This window comes from Xenopus laevis, chromosome 4S, assembly GCF_017654675.1.
Source record: "Xenopus laevis strain J_2021 chromosome 4S, Xenopus_laevis_v10.1, whole genome shotgun sequence".
Classification (NCBI taxonomy): domain Eukaryota; kingdom Metazoa; phylum Chordata; class Amphibia; order Anura; family Pipidae; genus Xenopus; species Xenopus laevis.
In genome coordinates, this window is record NC_054378.1 from 128,114,813 (window position 1) to 128,134,634 (window position 19,822).

The 19,822-nt window shown below is 42.6% G+C and overlaps 2 protein-coding genes and 1 pseudogene across 2 annotated transcripts in view; all 3 read left to right on the forward strand.

The window, feature by feature from the left end:
- The window catches only part of LOC121393385 (filamin-B-like), a 68,819-nt gene extending 67,157 nt beyond the window's left edge, over nt 1-1,662 (forward strand). The window contains exon 28 of the mRNA XM_041561839.1: nt 1,170-1,662. Within this exon, the coding sequence (XP_041417773.1) occupies nt 1,170-1,357 (188 nt within the window). The 3' untranslated portion in view covers nt 1,358-1,662. The remainder of the gene's footprint in view (nt 1-1,169) is intronic.
- Nucleotides 1,663-6,588: 4,926 nt separating this feature from the next.
- On the forward strand, nt 6,589-9,235 carry LOC121393396 (annotated as a pseudogene).
- A 1,497-nt stretch (nt 9,236-10,732) lies between these two features.
- Nucleotides 10,733-18,296, forward strand: LOC121393388 (extended synaptotagmin-1-like). Its single transcript, XM_041561842.1, has 17 exons — nt 10,733-11,222; nt 11,956-11,997; nt 12,652-12,786; nt 12,876-12,949; nt 13,036-13,105; nt 13,189-13,278; nt 13,414-13,469; nt 13,639-13,759; nt 14,254-14,415; nt 15,039-15,121; nt 15,227-15,275; nt 15,374-15,463; nt 15,552-15,656; nt 15,767-15,838; nt 16,113-16,199; nt 16,335-16,481; nt 16,662-18,296. Exons 1-17 carry the CDS (start codon nt 11,004-11,006, stop codon nt 16,695-16,697), a joined length of 1,638 nt encoding a protein of 545 aa, XP_041417776.1. The 5' UTR covers nt 10,733-11,003; the 3' UTR covers nt 16,698-18,296.
- The last annotated feature ends 1,526 nt before the right edge of the window (nt 18,297-19,822 follow it).

Sequence of the window (19,822 nt, forward strand, 5' to 3'; positions counted from 1 at the left end):
AACAGCCTAAATTAGTAGCGTTTTAGGGCCCCAGGCTGGAGTCACAGTCATACCTTTAGTATGATGCGGAGAGTATTATTCTGAGACAACTTGCATTTGTTATTTAGCTTTTTATTTAGCAGCTCTCCAGTTTGCATTTTCAGTAATCTGGCTGCTAGGGTCCAAATTCCCATAGCAACCATGCACTGATTTGAATAAGAGACTGGAATATTAATATGAATAGGAGAGACCTGAATAGAAAGACGAGTAATAAAAAGTAGCAGTAACTATACATTCATAGTTTTACAGAGCATTTAGATGGGGTCAGTGACCCCTCATTTGGCAGCTTGAAAGAGACAGAAGAAAGAGGCAAACAATTCCAAAACTATAAATTGAGCTGCTTAGAATTAGCCATTCTATATAAATGCATGGTTGCTAAGGAAATTTGGACCCTAGGAACCAGATGGCTGAAATTGCAAACTGGAGAGCTGCTGAATAAAAAGCTAAATGACTCAAAAAACACAAATAATAAAAAATGAAAAATAATTGCAAATTGTCTCAGAATACCCCTCTCTACAACTACATCATGCAAAAATATACATTAAAGGTGAACAACCCCGTTAAGTGGGTGAACTTGCAACCCTAAGACAAATAAAACCAGATTAACCTTTTAAAGACAAAGGCCTATAAAATAAACCAAACCGATGATCCCTTTCACTATGTGTGTTTATTTTTAGAACTGAAAAATGCCGTCAGTTATAGTCCCACCCACAGCTTGTGTTTCAGTTTTAGTCCCACCTCCTGCATTATACATTCCATGCCCCTCCCCCTGTAATTTGACATCAGAGCGTTCTAGTCCCACCTCCTGCGTTATACATTCCATGCCCCTCCCCCTGTAATCTGACATCAGAGCGTTCTGGTCCCACCTCCTGCGTTATACATTCCATGCCCCTCCCCTGTAATCTGACATCAGAGCGTTCTAGTCCCACCTCCTGCGTTATACATTCCTTGCCCCTCCCCTGTAAGCTTCCATCAGAGTGTTTTGGTCCCATCTCCTGCGTTATACATTCCATGCCCCTCCCCCTGTAAGATTTTGCTGTTACAATGTAATTTATCCAACATTTATTTATTCCCGATATATTTGCAAATGGAATTTATTTCTTAATATAAAATTTCTGTTGCTTTTTAAGGTTCCAACATTCTGCTGGTGGGGGTCCACGGCCCCACCCTGCCCTGCGAGGAGGTCTCTATTAAACACATGGGGAACAAACACTACACTGTCACTTACCATGTGAAGGAGAGAGGGGATTATTTGCTGGTGGTGAAATGGGGAGAAGAGCACATTCCCGGGAGCCCATTCCACATCACTGTCCCATAATTCCTGGATAAAAAAAAAAATGATAAAAATGAATTGATTATATGGAGCTGAGAATGTCGGGGAGTGGAAAACATTGCGTAAAATTTTATATTTGACTTTTTTTATATTAGAGAAATTACAAATTTTATCTGCATTTTAGAAGACCGGACAATAATTGAAATACTGGTCCGTCCTACGCTGTTTATGGGTTTATTTATATGTTTAATATTATTAACCCCTGCGGCTCCACAGAACAACAACCAATCACGTTCCCAATGATGAAATGATATTAAAGTATGAATAAAATAAACTGGAATTATTCATTATCACATGATCCATAACTACTGACCCCTCCTCTTTTCTCATCTCTTAACCATGAACCAATAAAATCTCTCACTTTGGATTAACCCTTAAGTGCCCCTGCAGCATTGGTCTCCTGTTCATTGTATGTACTGGGTGACAGTGGGTATAACTGGCTGACCGTACCATTATTATGTATAGGGATTACCTGCCATGTAGTTTGCATGCAGTAGGTATGACGGGTGCCTTATTACATGCAAATAATGGTCGTTGTATTTATATACGTAGTGGTGAGAGCTGCCATATTGGATCTCTTAGAGGGTGAAGCTATGTGCACACAATATTTATTCTCTGTATATTTGTACTTGGGTGGGAGCTACCATATTGTTTCCCTTATACATCCTATTAGTACACTATGTGGTTATAGGTATAGCGACTACATTGCTGCTTCTACAGATTCTCCATAAGGTGTAAAGAACAGCACTCCTAGTGGTCCAAACTAATAAACCTGTGTTTTCACTGTCACTTTAGCCTTTCCTATATAACGGCCAGTACGGCTGGGCGCCCTAGGCAACCCAGCCGACCTCCCCCTGGTGACCTGGGCACAACGGAGAGGGAGGAGACTGAGGGGAGAGAGGAGGGAGGGAACAGCGACAGAGGGGAGGGTAACAGGAGGGAGGGGAGAGTGACAGAGGGGAGGGTAGCAGGAGGGAGGTGGGAGGGTGACAGAAGGGAGGGGAGAGTGACATTAGGGGGGAGAGTGACTGAGGGAAGGGTGACAGGAGGGAGGGGAGAGTGACAGAGGGGAGGGTAGCAGGAGGGAGGTGGGAGGGGAGAGTGACAGGAGGGGGGACAGTGACAGAGGGGAGGGGAGAGTGACCGAGGGAAGGGTGACAGGAGGGAGGGGAAAGTGACAGGGGAGGGTAGCAGGAGGGAGGTGGGAGGGTGACAGGAGGGGGCGAGAGTGACCGAGGGGAGGGGAGAGTGACCGAGGGAAGGGTGACAGGAGGGAGGGGAAAGTGACCGAGGGGAGGGTGAGGGAAGGGTGACAGAGGGGAGGGTGATGGGAGGGAGCAGAGAGTGAGGGGAGGGAGCGGAGAGTGAGGGGAGGGTGATGGGAGGGAGGGAAGAGTGACAGAGGGGTGGATGACCAAGGGAAGGGGATTAAGACTGGGGGCTGCGGACTAGGGGTAGGCAGAAGACTATTTTAGAGGTTGCTACCCTGCACCCCCCTATCATTGCACCCTACTCTTCTGCCTACCCCTAGTTCTGGCCCTGCTATACAATAACGCCCACACATAAGCACCCGTGCACTTGCCCTGTGGGCTAAATCCCTGCTTCCCATGAGGAGAGACCCTTTCCTACAGCTTGTGTAACACTATTCTGTATATCGTATTGTGTATTGTGTGTCAGATGAGAGAATTGGATTTGAGATCTACTGGAACAGCACTTTAATAATAGTATATCCAAGAAACTCATGTACGAGTGATATGATTTCATAAATGGAGCTACAAGAAAATAGAGGGGCATTGCCATGTGTTTGGGAACCTCTGCCATAGAAACATTTCCAACATGAAGTCGCCTGTAATGGAACTCAATGCCCTGCCTGATACTTGTACAGTCCTGATAAGGTTTCCTCCATGGTAATTATGTGGTTGCAGACATGATTTTCCCATAATCCCCCAAGTCTGGGAGAGAGTGTAGTCAGCCCACAGGATTTAAAAACCCCTGGAATGTATCGTTTTATACGTTCAGCTTCTATACTGTATGAGGGCATGACTTTTTCATAGGCTTCTCTTTATAGGCTTCTACATAGGCCTTATGATGGTGTAGTTATTTAAAGGAGAACTAAAGCGTAACTAAAGCAGTAGATAGAAATGTTGTACATGATGTTTTGTGCTTTTGTACCAGCCCAAGGCAACCACAGCCCTTTAGCAGTAAAGATCTGTGTCTCCAAAGATGCCCCAGTAGCTCCCCATCTTCTTTTCTGTTGATTCACTGCACATGCTCTGTGCTGCTGTCACTTACTGAGCTTAGGGAGCCACTCACAATATACAGTACACATAGAATAGAAATGTCACAATATAAGGCAGATTAGTAATTAATACACATAATTACTACATGGCAGCACAGAAACCAGTGCAATTAGCATCAGAATTGATTAATCAGCAAACCTGTAGCATCAGCTTATATTACAGCCAGGGAAGCTCATTTTCTGCTGGATAATTAGTGACGAGCCCTAAGCTTAGCTTCTCAACAGCCAATCAGAGCCCACTGAGCATGTGAGTGTCACAGACACTTTCCAAGATGGTGACCCCCTGTGACAAGTTTGAAGTCCTGGATCATTGCTGCTATTGACAAGCTCAAACTTTAGCCTCGTGCAATAAGTTCACTTTATAAAATATGAAATTTTTAGCCATATTCATTTTTAGGATTTAGTTCTCCTTTAAGAGACCAATGGAGAAGAACACTAGGCGCTGGTGGATAACAGACCTATAACTCTAGTTTGCCTTTGGCTTTACAGTTGTTACTTTGGAATCAGCTGAGACAAGTAACATGGCGGCGCAGGAGAAGGAATATTTAGTGCTCATAATCCTCAAACCAAATAGAATTCAAGGCACATCATTAACAGGAATGAGCTGGGACACATTTTATATTCACTCACTTGTGATGGCTTATCTGAAGCAATTGTACTGAATTGCAACTCCCAGCACCCTCTAATAGCCAGTGGCTTCTCATATCCTGGGCTGGGCTGCTTAGATGCAGGTGAGGGCTGCAGAATATGGTCACATATGTTATCTGTAAATCAAGCTAATAATGCTGGTCCAGTGACCAATGGAAGGACAGAAACATTTTGGCTTATAGAGACCTATGGTACACAAGGTAAATGCCCCTTGGGGGGGGGTCACTTTCTCAACTGATGATAAATTCTCAATGTTATTGGCTAAATCCTTTGTACAGAATAACTCCCTAGTTACCCGGAGAAGCTCCGCCCACTCACCCTTGTAGGGTATTTAGTACTCACTAAACACTATGGAAACACTCGACTGTGAGTTTGTGATGCTTCTTATTGTGCTTTGCACCTGACTGTGAAATTCTCCATGTAACAAATAAACTGGAATAAATGCTGCAGTCTTCAATATAACCCCCGCCTTCTTCTCTTGTCTGTCTGTGAGCTCATTGGTTGTGTGTTATAAGGGATAATGTACCCCCTGCTGTAAATAAGGATATTAGAAGTCACTGAGGGGTTGTTCTGTGACCATATAAAGGCACAAGGCTACAGGCTGAGTTATACAGGGAACTCTGAGTATCACTCATGTATTATAAGGGATAATGTACCCCCTACTGTAAATGATAAGAATATTAGAAGTCACTGACCATATAAAGGCACAAGGCTGCAGGCTGAGTTATACAGGGAACGCTGAGTATCACTCATGTATTATAAGGGATAATGTACCCCCTACTGTAAATGATAAGAATATTAGAAGTCACTGACCATATAAAGGCACAAGACTGCAGGCTGAGTTATACAGGGAACTCTGAGTATCACTCATGTATTATAAGGGATAATGTACCCCCTACTGTAAATGATAAGGATATTAGAAGTCACTCAGGGGTTGTTCTGTGACCATATAAAGGCACAAGGCTACAGGCTGAATTATACAGGGAAATCTGAGTATCACTCATGTATTAGAAGGGATAATGTACCCCCTGCTGTAAATTATAAGGATATTAGAAGTCACTAAGGGATTGTTCTGTGACCATATAAAGACACAGGGCTGCAGGCTGAGTTATACAGGGAACTCTGAGTATCACTCATGTATTATAAGGGATAATGTACCCCCTACTGTAAATGATAAGGATATTAGAAGTCACTGAGGGATTGTTCTGTGACCATATAAAGACACGGGGCTGCAGGCTGAGCTATACAGGGAACTCTGAGTATCACTCATGTATTATAAGGGATAATGTACCCCCTACTGTAAATGATAAGGATATTAGAAGTCACTGACGGGTTGTTCTGTGACCATATAAAGGCACAAGGCTGCAGGCTGAGTTATACAGGGAACTCTGAGTATCACTCATGTATTATAAGGGATAATGTACCCCCTACTGTAAATGATAAGGATATTAGAAGTCACTCAGGGGTTGTTCTGTGACCATATAAAGGCACAAGGCTGCAGGCTGAGTTATACAGGGAACTCTGAGTATCACTCATGTATTATAAGGGATAATGTACCCCCTACTGTAAATGATAAGGATATTAGAAGTCACTGAGGGATTGTTCTGTGACCATATAAAGACACGGGGCTGCAGGCTGAGTTATACAGGGAACTCTGAGTATCACTCATGTATTATAAGGGATAATGTACCCCCTACTGTAAATGTTAAGGATATTAGAAGTCACTGAGGGGTTGTTCTGTGACCATATAAAGGCACAAGGCTGCAGGCTGAGTTATACAGGGAATTCTGAGTATCACTCATGTATTATAAGGGATAATGTACCCCCTACTGTAAATGATAAGGATATTAGAAGTCACTGACCATATAAAGGCACAAGGCTGCAGGCTGAGTTATACAGGGAACTCTGAGTATCACTCATGTATTATAAGGGATAATGTACCCCCTACTGTAAATGATAAGGATATTAGAAGTCACTGAGGGGTTGTTCTGTGACCATATAAAGGCACAAGGCTGCAGGCTGAGTTATACAGGGAACTCTGAGTATCACTCATGTATTATAAGGGATAATGTACCCCCTACTGTAAATGATAAGGATATCAGAAGTTATTTTACACCACCAGACATGCCCCTGGGCACAAGCCTTACTATAGAAACCCTCTCATGTTTGTTGTGCAATATGTAGAGGTGTTGGAGCAGTGTGTGACAGTCGAGTGTGATTTCATGTCGAGTCCTTGTCCCTCCCAACTCCTCCTCCTGTTTCACTCCAGTATCAGTCTTCCAGGAGACACACAGTAAACTCCACTCTGAGCAGCAAGACCTGTTTATCCCATTGCACAAGTCACTTGCTTTCTCTCTCTTGGATCCCATCCACCTCCCCAGCAAATTAAGGGCTTTATTACATAAGCTGCTCAGGTGCCGAGGATGATGGACCTGCTCAATACCAGGAACCAGAACTGCTGGAAGGAGATGATTGAGAAGGAAACGGCCTCCAGGATGTACTGGAAGCTGAGATACAAACAGGAGCATCCACAGAACTTCCAGGAGAAGAGCAGGAAGAGGAAAGAAGGGTCTCTTCCTAATATTAGGACCACCCTGCTGCCGCCTATTCATGTCCCCAGAAAAGCAGAAGTGTAGGAGCCGGCCTGTGGCCTCCCAGAAGAAGGGGAGTTGGGGGAGATGAGAGTTGCCTCGCCGCACACCTCCAGTTTACTCTATGATGGCTTCTCCAAGGAGGGCAAAGGCAGGTCCCTGTATCTGAGGAAGAGGAAGGAGTTTATCCCAGAGGAGAAATATCCTCATCCAGTTCTGTCCTACTGGGAGTATGGCTGGAGACTAGGTATGTACAGAAAAACTCTTAGTGGGACATTCACTAAGATTCGTAGGTCCGCTTCCCCGCACTTCGCCAGGCGTATTGTCGCCAGCGCTCCGTATATTCACTAAAATCCGAAGTTGCGCTCAGGGGTAACGTAAGGTTGCGAAGTTGCGCTAGCGTTAATTCGCCAAGCAAAGCGAAGTTACGCTAGCGATGGTTAATTTGCATACGGCGCCAAATTCAAGTTACAATGGAGGAATATGTAGCAGAACTACACAAGTCTGGGAAACCTTCAAAACAGCAAATAAAATTTTTATTTTGCCCTACACATGTGCCCACTGTATAGTTAAGGTGCCATGAGTTAGGAAATGTAGGGGGGAAGGAGGGGAGACCCAAAATATTTTTAGATCTTTTTCAGCCTATCACCCATAAAAAATGAAAAAACGCCAGCGTTTTTTGGGACTTAGAAAAAATGTTAACTTTTTTTGAAGCAATCTCTATCCACTCTATTGCGCTTCGCCTGGTCTGAGGTGGCGTAAAAGGTAGCGTTCACAATCATTCGCGCGTTAGTGAATTTGCGTAGTTACATCCGTTGCGCAAATTCGCCAGGCGTAAGGGTGCGAAGTAACACTAGCGAATTTACGCCAGCGTTTGTTAGTGAATCAGCGAATTACCGAAAATGCCCAACGCTGGCGAATTCACGCTAGCGTTAGGCGCTTCGGCGTTTAGTGAATTTGCCCCTTAAACTTGTCTATCCTGCCTGTCTATAAAGTGAAAAAATAAATAAAACATAATCAGTGCAGGTTGTATTGTTTAAGGTTATACTTACTGTCTCCATCTTGTCCTACTGTCTCCATCTTGTCCTACTGTCTCCATCTTATCCCACTGTCTCCATCTTGCCCTACTGTCTCCATCTTGTCCTACTGTCTCCATCTTGTCCTACTGTCTCCATCTTGTCCTACTGTCTCCATCTTATCCCACTGTCTCCATCTTGCCCTACTGTCTCCATCTTGCCCTACTGTCTCCATCTTGTCCTACTGTCTCCATCTTGCCCTACTGTCTACATCTTGTCCTACTGTCTCCATCTTGTCCTACTGTCTCCATCTTGCCCTACTGTCTACATCTTGTCCTACTGTCTCCATCTTATCCCACTGTCTCCATCTTGCCTTACTGTCTCCATCTTGTCCCACTGTCTCCATCTTGTCCTACTGTCTCCATCTTATCCCACTGTCTCCATCTTGCCCTACTGTCTCCATCTTGTCCTACTGTCTCCATCTTGCCCCACTGTCTACATCTTGCCCCACTGTCTCCATCTTGCCCTACTGTCTCCATCTTGTCCTACTGTCTCCATCTTGCCCTACTGTCTCCATCTTGTCCTACTGTCTCCATCTTGCCCTACTCTCTACATCTTGTCCCACTGTCTCCATCTTGTCCTACTGTTTTCATCTTGCCCTGCCCTTCTCTCTCCATCTTGCCCTGCTGTCTTCGTATTGCTCTGCTGTATTCATCTTGCTCAACTGAATCCTTCTTTTCCTACTGTCTCTCTCTTACTCTACTGTCTCTCTTGTTCCTCTGTCTCCATCTTATCCTACTGTCTCCATCTTGTCCTACTGTCTCCCTCTTGTCCTACTGTCTCTCTCTTGTCCTACTGTCTCCATCTTGTCCTACTGTCTCCCTCTTGTCCTACTGTCTCCATCTTGTCCTACTGTCTCCATCTTGTCCTACTGTCTCTCTCTTGTCCTACTGTCTCCATCTTGTCCTACTGTCTCTCTTGTCCTAGTGTTTGCATGCAAGTCTGTCACTATTGTGTCCTACAGTTTGCTATATATGCCAATGCACACTCTTCCTACCTACAACTCGGATGCTGTATTAAGGGCCCCATGTGACTTAGGGCCCATCATTATTTGAAACCCCTAAGACAAGTGCTGGCCTGAACACTCCCATGTCAATGACATTGAATCTTTCTGTTGCAGATGATATGGTGAACGAAGTTAAGTCTCCGATCCATGGAAGGTGCAAGATTGTGAGAGATACATTTTATAGCAGGAATGGTGTTGTTTCTTATCCCCAATACACCGACCGGATGCTCTGAATGTGCCGGTGATTTCCATACTTGTGTTTTACAGTCACTGTGTATGTGGCCTTTAATTCGCTGCTTGATGAGACCCCAGGAATGATGCTGCAATGAATTGTATAATAAACCCAATGGACTTTAGCTGCTTATTTACCTGTGTCTTGTCAATGTCATGTTTTTGTGACGCCCTCTAATCTCCAAGGTTATAGAACTACAGATCCCAAAATGCAGTGCAGACCCCGTAACCCACCCCAATATTTCTGTGCCAAATTTTATTGGCCAGTCGTTGTTAAAGGATAAGTAAACCTTTAAAATAAGTGAATGTAGAACTTTATACTGAAAATAATGATTGCTTTATTATCTGTTCATGCATATGCTTATATATGAATGTAAAACTAAAGAGGGGGCTATTCTTAGCACTTTTGTCATTTATATTTGTAATTTATTTTCTTTTTACTCCAAGATATTAAGGGGTACATGTGCTTTTAATATGAATGAATTTTGTTACAACAGCGCCACCAATTCATATTAAGAGTACATGTATCCCTTAATATCTTGGAGTAAAAAGAAAACAAATAATGAATGTAAATTACAGAAGTGCTTAGAATAGAACCCTCATCAATTTTACATTCACTTATTTTAAGGGAGCTAACACACGGGAAGATTTGGGGAGATTTAGTCGCCTGGTGACTAATCACCTCTTCTGCGGGGATAATCTCCCGATCTGCTGTAATGAGAAAACGCCAGCGCCTATGCACTCGCGTCGTTTCGATTTCCGAAATCACCCAAAGTTTCCTCGTGAGGCAAATTCGGGTGACTTTGGAAATCTAAGGGACCCGCTGCAGGACTCTTATCTAAAGGTTTACTTATCCGTTAATGGACCTCAACTGCCAAAATGTACAGTTATAAACTTAGGGACTGTTACTGCTGAATTGTGCTTAGTATATTAGTAACATTATGGCTCTGAATGAGCAACTGATAATTCCTCCACCAAGTCCCATGTTACAGTTATTTCATTTGCCAGAATGTGTTATTAAACTATTTGGGTGTCACAGTTTGCAGAGAACAGAATTGTACTTTGTTACTGTAACGGTCTCCAAGGCAACAGGGCAAAGGGTTAATGCATCATTCCCGGAATGTGTCCAGAAACAGGAGCCATAATGAGATGTATTGTTGCCACGGCAACCAAATTGTCCTGAAATGAGTCGGTATTGTCATTGTGATGGGACCTGAGTAATGTCACCCCTTGTGCAACTATATTCATATATTCTGTGTAACTTTCATTATTACCTTCATTTAAAAAAAAAATCTCAAGTGTTTGAACTATAAAATAGTGGGAATATTGAAAATAAACGTTCATTGATTTATATAGACATTCACCAGGTTTTAGTTGCTGAATTTATTTTATTTGCATTTTTGAGATTTAAAAAAAAAAAAGAAAAATTCCTCAGATCAGGACAAAATCATATTACAGATAATATATGCTGCTATTGAGTTTGCAGGAGGCATTATGATGTCATCAGTTTGAGTATGCAGGAGGCATTATGATGTCATCAGTTTGTTTTGCATTGTCTCCCTGTGAAAACAGCATCCATTATGACATCATCGCTTGGGATGACATAACAATGGGTAATTTGATCTGCTGACTCTGTAACCATGGCAACACCATTGTGAGGTAATAATGATGAAAACAGGCTTTAACAGCTGTCAGGTGTTTGCAGTCATTCTGAGTTAGGAGTTCGAGGAGGAAGGAGCTTGCTCTTTATTCCTTGTTCTTTTAACTCAATTTTTTTAAAATGTCCGATCAAAATATATTTTTAAATCATTTTTCATATACGAAATGGATCATTACCCTATTATTAGGCTTCTCTGCTGGAGTTTTGGACGTCAGCTTTTTTTATATAATTATGGGAATAGTGATGTGGATCTTGTACAGATGCTGGAAGCCAAGTACTGAGCCATCAGCAATAAAGTGTCAGGACAAAGCCAAGGAACAGGCAAAGGTCCCACACAAGGTAAGTCTCACCCCATTACTGATAACACAATACAGGCATTAGCAATGGAAATTCATTCCATTTTACAACTGCAGATTCTCATTTATTCAATTTATCATTTGAGAAGCTGCCGTCCCAAAAGCTTTGATTTAAGAGCAGACATATTGTGTGGCCGTTGGGTTGAGATTTCTGGTCAGTTGGGTTTTAGAGAGGCCAAATGTTGATAAAGTTCCTTTGGTAGAGAGTATAAATAGCAAATATACAGGGCCTTGTCATGTACATGTGTGTGTATATATATATATATATATTAACTGGGAATTGTGAGCTCATCAGGCCAGCCCTGGTTGTATCCAGTAAAATGCCATAGACTTGGTAACTTCTCCCTCCTCCTCTCTCACTTTACAAAAACTCAACTGTTTATGAACGTTCTTCTTTACAAATATAATGTTGCAATGTATTAAAGGAGAAGTAAAGTGGTTTAGCACTTGTTGAGCCAAATGTTCGGTACCCCCAAGTGAGAGCCAGAGATCAGAAAGGGACAAACAGACTTTTACATGAAACTTTGAACCTAATGAAGATTTTTAGTGACTGTAAATTGGGATCTTCCTCAGAATGACATTTTCTCTAATGATGCAAAAACTATTTTAGATGGAGTTTCCCTTTAATTCATCACTTTACTCATAAATGAGGGTCACATGTGATTCTTTACATTATTTTATTAGAAACCTAATTTGCTTGTGCCTCTCGTTTGCAGGTCACTGACCGAGAGTTTGAGAGACTCCGGTACCTGCAAGTGGTAAGTGATATACCGGCACTCTTTAACTGGATCTACATGTGTGTCTGTGTGTGTCTGTGTGTGTCAGCGTGTGTGTCAGCGTGTGTGTCTGTGTATGTCAGTGTCTGTGTGTGTGTCAGTGAGTGTGTCAGTGTGTGTGAGTCTGTGTGTGTCTGTGTGTCAGTGAGTGTGTGTGTCAGCGTGTGTGTCTGTCAGTGTGTGTCAGCATGTGTGTCAGTGTGTGTCAGTGAGTATGTCTGTGTATCTCAGTGTGTGTGTCAGTGAGTGTGTGTCAGTGAGTGTGTGTGTCTGTGTATGTGTGTGTGTCCGTGTGTGTGTCTCTGTGTGTCAGTGAGTGTGTGATGTGTGTCTGTGTATATGTCAGTGTCTGTGTGTCAGTGTGAGTGTCATTGAGTATCAGTGTGTCTGTGTGTGTGCGTGGGTATGTGTGTGTGTGTCAGTGTGTGTGTGTGTCAGTGTGTGTGTCAGTGAGTGTGTCAGTGTGTGAGTCAGTGAGTGTGTCAGTGAGTGTGTCAGTGAGTGTGTCAGTGAGTGTGTGTCAGTGTGAGTGTGTCAGTGAGTCAGTGAGTGTGTCAGTGAGTGTGAGTAGGAGTGAGCTGCTGAATTCCTGCCTTACACTAACGTGAGCCACTTCTGTTCTTTTCATCCCGGCAGTTAGTGAACAATTCGTGGCCGTACATAACAAAATATCTGGAGAAATTTCTAAGATGGAGAATTCAGCCGCTGATCAGATCAAGATTTAAATATTTAACCAATTTTCACTTCTTTGATATTGATTTTGGCAATAAGGTAAGTGTCCCGTGTATTTAATTGTCTCTCATGTTGCTCAGTGATTTCCCATCAGACCCATTGTAACCCATTGTGTGACTGTTCCACAGGCTCCACAGGTGACTCACATGAGAGTTCAGTCTGATCCAGAGAAGAAGCAGATTCTCCTGGATCTCAAAATCAGGTCAATATTGTCTCCTTCCCAACCTGTGTATAAGCCTCTCTTTAATCTTCCTTCCCACTCACTGACCGTTTGCTCCTCATTTACAGTCTCAACGCAGCGGTGATGGTTAATGTTGGAATATCTAAGACTATCATGGCCGGAGTGAAGTCTGTGAAGGTAAGTGACCCTCATACTGACCTTCTACATGTGCCCATGTGTTGCCCTTGAACATATAATCAATGTCATTTCTCCTCTGACAGCTGGAGGGAACATTACGAATAATTCTGGCTCCGCTGATACCAGACGTGCCCTTTACTGAAGCCGTGAACATTTACTTCCCTCGGCGGCCGGTGAGTCCGTATTATAAGGAGTTGCTTTGTGCAGCTATAAATATATATATTTCTCTATAAATACAATAAGTATCTCCAAGATATTCTATTTTCTTATTAACCCTTACACCATCGATCTTCCATTTTTTTTTGCAGGTGTTACATCTACAGTGGACAGGACTCACCAACCTGCTTAATATTCCCGGTCTTCAGTAAGTGACTAGATTTATATATATTTATATACTAGTGATTCTCTGCCCGTCCTTTCCCACACTTTAGTCTTTAATCCCAAAATCATTGTCCTTTATCCCTCCTCTTATATTTCCCTCCCATTGTACAATGATTCACTTATTAATGCCCTTCTCTCTCTGCCTCCTGCAGCACCATGACAGAAAGAATGATTGTGGACCAAATTGCCAACTTCATGGTTGCACCAAAATTTTTCACTCAGCCCCTGGCAGCCAACTTTGACATGAAAAATCTGCCCTTCGCGGATCCCTGGGTAAGAACCAGTATTTCTCTTTCACGACTGTGGGCTCCTGTCCCCCTCTGTTTCCCTGTACAGACTGGTCGGACTGTCCAGGGCCCCCTCCGGACCCCTACCACTACGCCGCACATGCGCAAAAGGAGCTGCACCATAGATGCACTAAAGGAGCTGCACCACATGCATGCACAAAAACAGCTGCTCCACACACATGCACAAAAGGAGCTGTGCCACACACATACACAAAAGGAGCTGTGCCACACGCATGCACAAAAAAGAGCAGCGAGAACGCGCCACAAATTTTTTTTTTGCCCAGGAGATCGGGAGAGGGGGTCTGGTCCAGCAGGGGACCATGAGGGCTGGGACCCACCAGGTTTTTTCCCAGTGTCCCACCGGGCCAGTCCGACCCTGTGTACAGAGATGTAGGGGGAGAGTGTCATTCAAAGTCTATGGGAAGTGACTGTTCCCACTGAGTTTATATTCTATAGTCTGACATTTTGTTTTACTTGCAGAACGCACTTCGGATTCATGTATTAGAAGCAAGAAATCTCGTTGCAAACGACTTCTTCTCCAAGAAATCAGACCCTTTTGTAGTTGTGCGCGGAGGAGGCACAGTTGGGAAAACCAGGGTCATATCTAAGAACCTCAACCCGCAGTGGAACCAGACATTTGAGGTACCGCATCCCCCCCAGGATTTACATCCACACAAACCCACATTTAGGGGAAGATTTATCAAAGGTTGAGGTGAATTTTTGAATTCAAAAAATTCCATTTTCGAGCTATTTTATGTGTACTTCGACTAGGGAATAGTCCAAATTCAGTTTGAATTTTAAAAAAATTGGAAAATTCGAATATCTAAATTTATCATGTGACTTCAACATTTTGCCATCTAAAACCTGCCGAATTACTGTTTTAGCCTATGAGGGACCTCCTTGAACCTATTTGGAGTCAATTCGTGCACTTTGAAAAATGAAAGTTTTTTTGGGGGAAAACGTTGATTTAAATTTGATCGTACGATTTGAATTCCCCGAATACAGACCTATTCGTATGAAAACAGACCTAATTAGGCCAATAAAAAACAACTTTGACTTAATTTCGGTTGGTCTTTATGAATTCGAAGTAGAAGAATTGAAATTCGACCCTTGATAAATGTGCCCCTTAACCCCTGTTCTTTTTCTATTCACTGATAATGTGATCCCAGTTTATTTTGTGTATTTTATAGGTGTGAATAGAAGTGTGCCACATGCAGCAGATATTCCCGTATCTAATGTCACCTCATTGTATGTTTTATTCCCAGATATTATTTTCAGATTTACCAGGGCAGGAGATTGAATTTGAGGTTCTGGACAAAAATGTTCAGAGAGATGATTCACTGGGCAGGTGAGTATTTCTCTTTGTATCAGGGTCTGGGCTTCCATTTATTTTATCTTTATTTCATCTTTTAATACATATACTGATTTTCCTTTTCTCTTCCCCAATGTCCAGCTGTAAAATTGCAGTTCCACATGTGCTAAAGAAGAAATTCATTGATAAGGTAAGTGAATGCAGCCGCCTCCCATGCTGATATAGTGTAATAATCATTCAGTGATTTCCCCTGTATCTGATGGAACTTGTGCTTCTCTCCCCCTGCAGTGGATCCGGTTGGACAATGTGAAGTCTGGGGAGCTCCATATCAAGGTGGAAACTCTCAAACTCTTTTCAGACCGTGACAAGCTGCAGAAGGTAAAGTCTCTGTTCCTTCTTATCTGACTGCATGGGGAAAGGTTGGGCTCTTTTGCCCTTTAATCCATCTACTTTGTTTGGTTTCCAGGTGTTAAATCTGAACAAAAGGCCGCGGCCCCCTAAGAGTGAGGAGTTGTCATCAGTTGCCCTTTACACCGTCATCCAAAAAGCCAGGGGTCTGCCAGTGATACGGGTGAGTCACAAGTGATGCCTCTCTCTTGGGCACATAATAGTGTAAATCTTCTTATATGAATCTCTCCTGTATTATTCACCTTATTAATCACATCTGTTCTTCTCTAACAGCCGAAGAAATGCAAATTAAACCCACTGGCCACCGTGGAAGTGTCAGTGACAGATACAGTCAAGAGGACGGGGGTAAGTCGCACATAACAGTGTCCAACCACACAAGGGTTTGGTCTCAAGTTTGTTTGTTTTCACATAAATAATGGGGTGAGGGGTAGGGGCATTTATTTGGAATGATCACTTAGTGCACCATAGACAGTAAAGCAGTGACATACTGTTGTTAGCTGATTGGCAATGGGCAATACCTGATTAAACAATAACACTGATTAAAGCATTAAATCACCAATAATAATTAGCAGACAGAACCAGTTCTCGTTTAGAATATCTCTAATTGTTCTTTTTCCAGGCCCAAATAAATTCCGGAGAGCCAGAGTGGAAGGAGAGGTTACAATTCCTCATAAAGGACCCACGCGGCGAGAGAATGCAACTAAATGTGAGTATAAATGTCCTTCCCTTATTGGATCCTTTACTCCTGCAGATCTAGATTGGGGCTTTGCACCTTGTGTGCTGGTTTTGTGTTTCTCTGTCTCCTTCCTTACTGGGTCACTTATACGTGTTCTTTTCACAGGTACTAAATCAGCGCAACAAGGTTCTGGGACACATCTCTGTTTCCCTATCAACACTCATGGCTGCCAAGGATATGACCATGGAGGGCTGGTTCCCTCTTGAGTCCACAGTAAATAACAGCGAGATTTGGCTGAAGCTGCAGCTGATGGTAAGTGACACATGCTATTTACAATAAGGTTCTACCCTTAAAGGGACACTGTTATAATAGTAAGTTGTCTAAAAGGGGAGGATGAGATGTAGAATAAGATTACATTATAGCACATAAGAGAATGGCATTTGTCTCTGCCACAAGTTTTCTTAATCCATTGCTGATTGTTTCTTCCCTCAGATTCTTGCCCCTCGCATTTTTCATGTGAAGCGATAGAACCAGAAAGAACTTCCAGAACCCAAATCCTGGACCAAGGAGGAACTGAGGAGGATGAAGAGGAGGAGGAAGGAGGAGGATGAAGAGGAGGAGGAAGGAGGAGGAGGAGGAGGAGGATTTAGCACAAAGATGAAGCTTTCAGCTTGAGGCAAAGGAGGCTCTGAAGATCCTTGCCCTGATGGACCTTCTGGATCAGGATAAAGGGACCTTCTCTAGCCCTGTGGCAAAGGAGGGTCCGAAGACTCTTAGCTACCTTTTTACCTCCCAAGAATTAAAAAGTAGAGGCATTGACTATAAATATAAGCAATTAAAAAAAATAAAATGATAAAATGAGTGAGCTTTATTAGTGACTGGGCATAAAGAGGCAGAGTAGGAAGGTTAATTATTTGAAACCATAAAAAATACACAGCTACTTAGAATAAGTCAATGTACAACCATCTAAAATCACGTTTAATGGTGAACTTTCCCTTTAAGGCCATAGGCAGTGACACATGGGAATCACTTGAAAGGGGAAACCTACAAATTTTACTCCATGTGTCTTGGGTCTAAGATGGGTCTATATTCTTTAAGTTGCCCAGCCTGGGAGCCACCTACCTACACACGTGTGGCTGATAGAGCTAATGATTGGCTCTTTACCCCTGTAGCTGGGGCAGGAATATCTAACTGGCGGCTTTCTTTGTGTCCCAATGCCATATTGTGGCCTGTGATGCTGATCAAACCAAAACACAAGGAATACAATAAAATTCTGTTCATAGTCACCTGACTTTTGGTTCAGCACGGAACCCCCCGAAAAAGTAATTTTGCAGTCGGTCTGCTTTTAACTTTAACACTAGGAGCTGATATATGTGAGCTTTCCGATTCCAATTTATTTTCCCAATTTACATCACGAGGTCAAACAATATGGAGAGAGAATTAGGGGCAAGTAAAAAATGTAGAATTTGTTGCTGAGCTCCCCTCCCTAAAGTGTTTTGCCCCTAAACCCCCTGCCCTATAAACACTCCCCCCCATGCCTGGTGATTGCTGAGACTAATGGTGGTGTAACCCTACGGGCCATTAAAGTAGAATGGGGCCCCAATTAAAAAAACTCTAGAACTTTTCCCAAGTGCTGCACTATTTGTGCTTGGGGCACAGTCGTGGCGTGAGTGTAGGTAACAGTGAATATTGGCTATATGGGGCTCTTATGTATAAAATTATTAGAAAACCCATGGGCGGATTTTAATGAAGGCTTGAGGAGGCTAAGCCTCCCCAAACCAGTCCAGCACGGTAAATGTCATTTCAACTGGGGGATTTGAAAGACTGATTCTAGCAATACCTTGCAATAGAAAGCAGTAACTTTGTTTCACTTGCAGCTCCCGTAGTCTCACACAGGCTGAGAGATCAGCTGACTGAGGAACGGGAGGGGAGTGGGCGGGACCTGCACAGCTCAGAGCTGATCTCCCTGGAAGAAGTGGCAGTTCTGTATGCTAAATGGAAGCTCAGGTTTAGCCATGTGCAGCATCTCCAGGACTACAGTGAGTTAAAAAGATGCCAAGTAGTTATAGATTTTTATTTATTCCACAAAGCAGGTTGCCAGTTGCTCATATATATTTATTTATAATACACAAAAGCCATGAATATCCTGTAAATTATATCCTTATAAACGGTGAGTTCTGATGTCATCAGTTATAAACGGTGAGTTCTGATGTCATTTCTGTCACATGACTCAATGAAATTTGTGTATTATAATAAATAAAGTACCCCCAATTGTAAAATATGAGGATATTAGAAGTTACCTCGGAGTTCCATGACCTGTATAACTCGGTCTTCGGCCTCGTGTTTTTATATGGTCATGAAACTCCTCGGTAACTTATAATATCCCTATATTTTACAAAAGGGCGTACTTTATTCACTATATTATATCACTGAAAGATTGCATATACATTCAGAGACTTTTAGGCAATGAGAAGGGAACAATTATTTCTGTATTGTCATAACTGTATTTGGAGCTCCCTTTATCCCATGGTTAGAATTAATTTAATCTGAGTTAGTTTGCTGCAGTTTTAGCCCTGACTGACATGCCAAGATGTGCTTCTCACATGGAACCCTGGTGACAAAACTAGAGTACAGGGAGGAGGACAGTGAGGTGAAATTGAGCAAGGAAACACTTGTGTGTGTGTGTTTTTATTTAGAGACTAGTCTCTGTATCTGTCTGTCTATCTGTTCCATTTAATCACATGACCTTACATTTTGAGGGAAATATATTTTCTGAGGTGAAGGCTTCCACTAGATTCACAAATTGTATTTCTGACACACTATGTTATTATACTTGATGTTTACTCTGCATTTATTTTGCTGTGTTTGTCAGGGATGTTATACACTATAGATGACACTATTTTATCTCTGCTCTTACTGGATTGTATAATGTATAAAAGTTGGTATACAAAACACACACACACACACACACACACACCCCTGTTCAAGAGGGTATTCAAGAATATTTATTGCAGCATCACTGTGCTTTTGTGGAAGTACAGTGATGTTGCAATAGATATTTGGTGAATTTAAAAAAAATCGGTGTGCTGGTCCCTCTTCAACAATTATATACATTTATTTGGCCAAGCACCCGTAAAGTGGAAGTCAGAGACAGAGTGCGGGTACCTTCCGTATTAATATATAATACACAAAAGCCATTAATATCTTATAAATGATATCCTTATAAATGGTGATTTCTGATGTCATCAGTTATAAACGGTGAGTTCTGATGTCATTTCTGTCACATGACTCACGCAATTGCGCTCTCTGCACTAGAAGAGCCGAATTTCCGGGTTGAAAACCGGAAATTCGGCTCTTAGTTACCAGGGGGCGCTGCCGCCTGAGGCGAGCGTCTCAACTCGCCTCATTGGTGGAGCGCCCCTGGTTCTCTTTTAAGAAATCTATCAAGCACTGTGGCTTGTTCACTGGGAGAGTCCTCCTGGTATGGAAGGCCTCATTGGGGCACACACATTTTCTTAATGAGGTGACTATAGCACTCTATAGGGGAATTTTCTTTAAAAAATGCTATTGTTTCCCCCATCTGCTCTGAAGGCCTTAACCTCCGCTAGGTGAAAAATTTTTTTGCTGATCTTTGATTAGCCTTCCCAAACTCA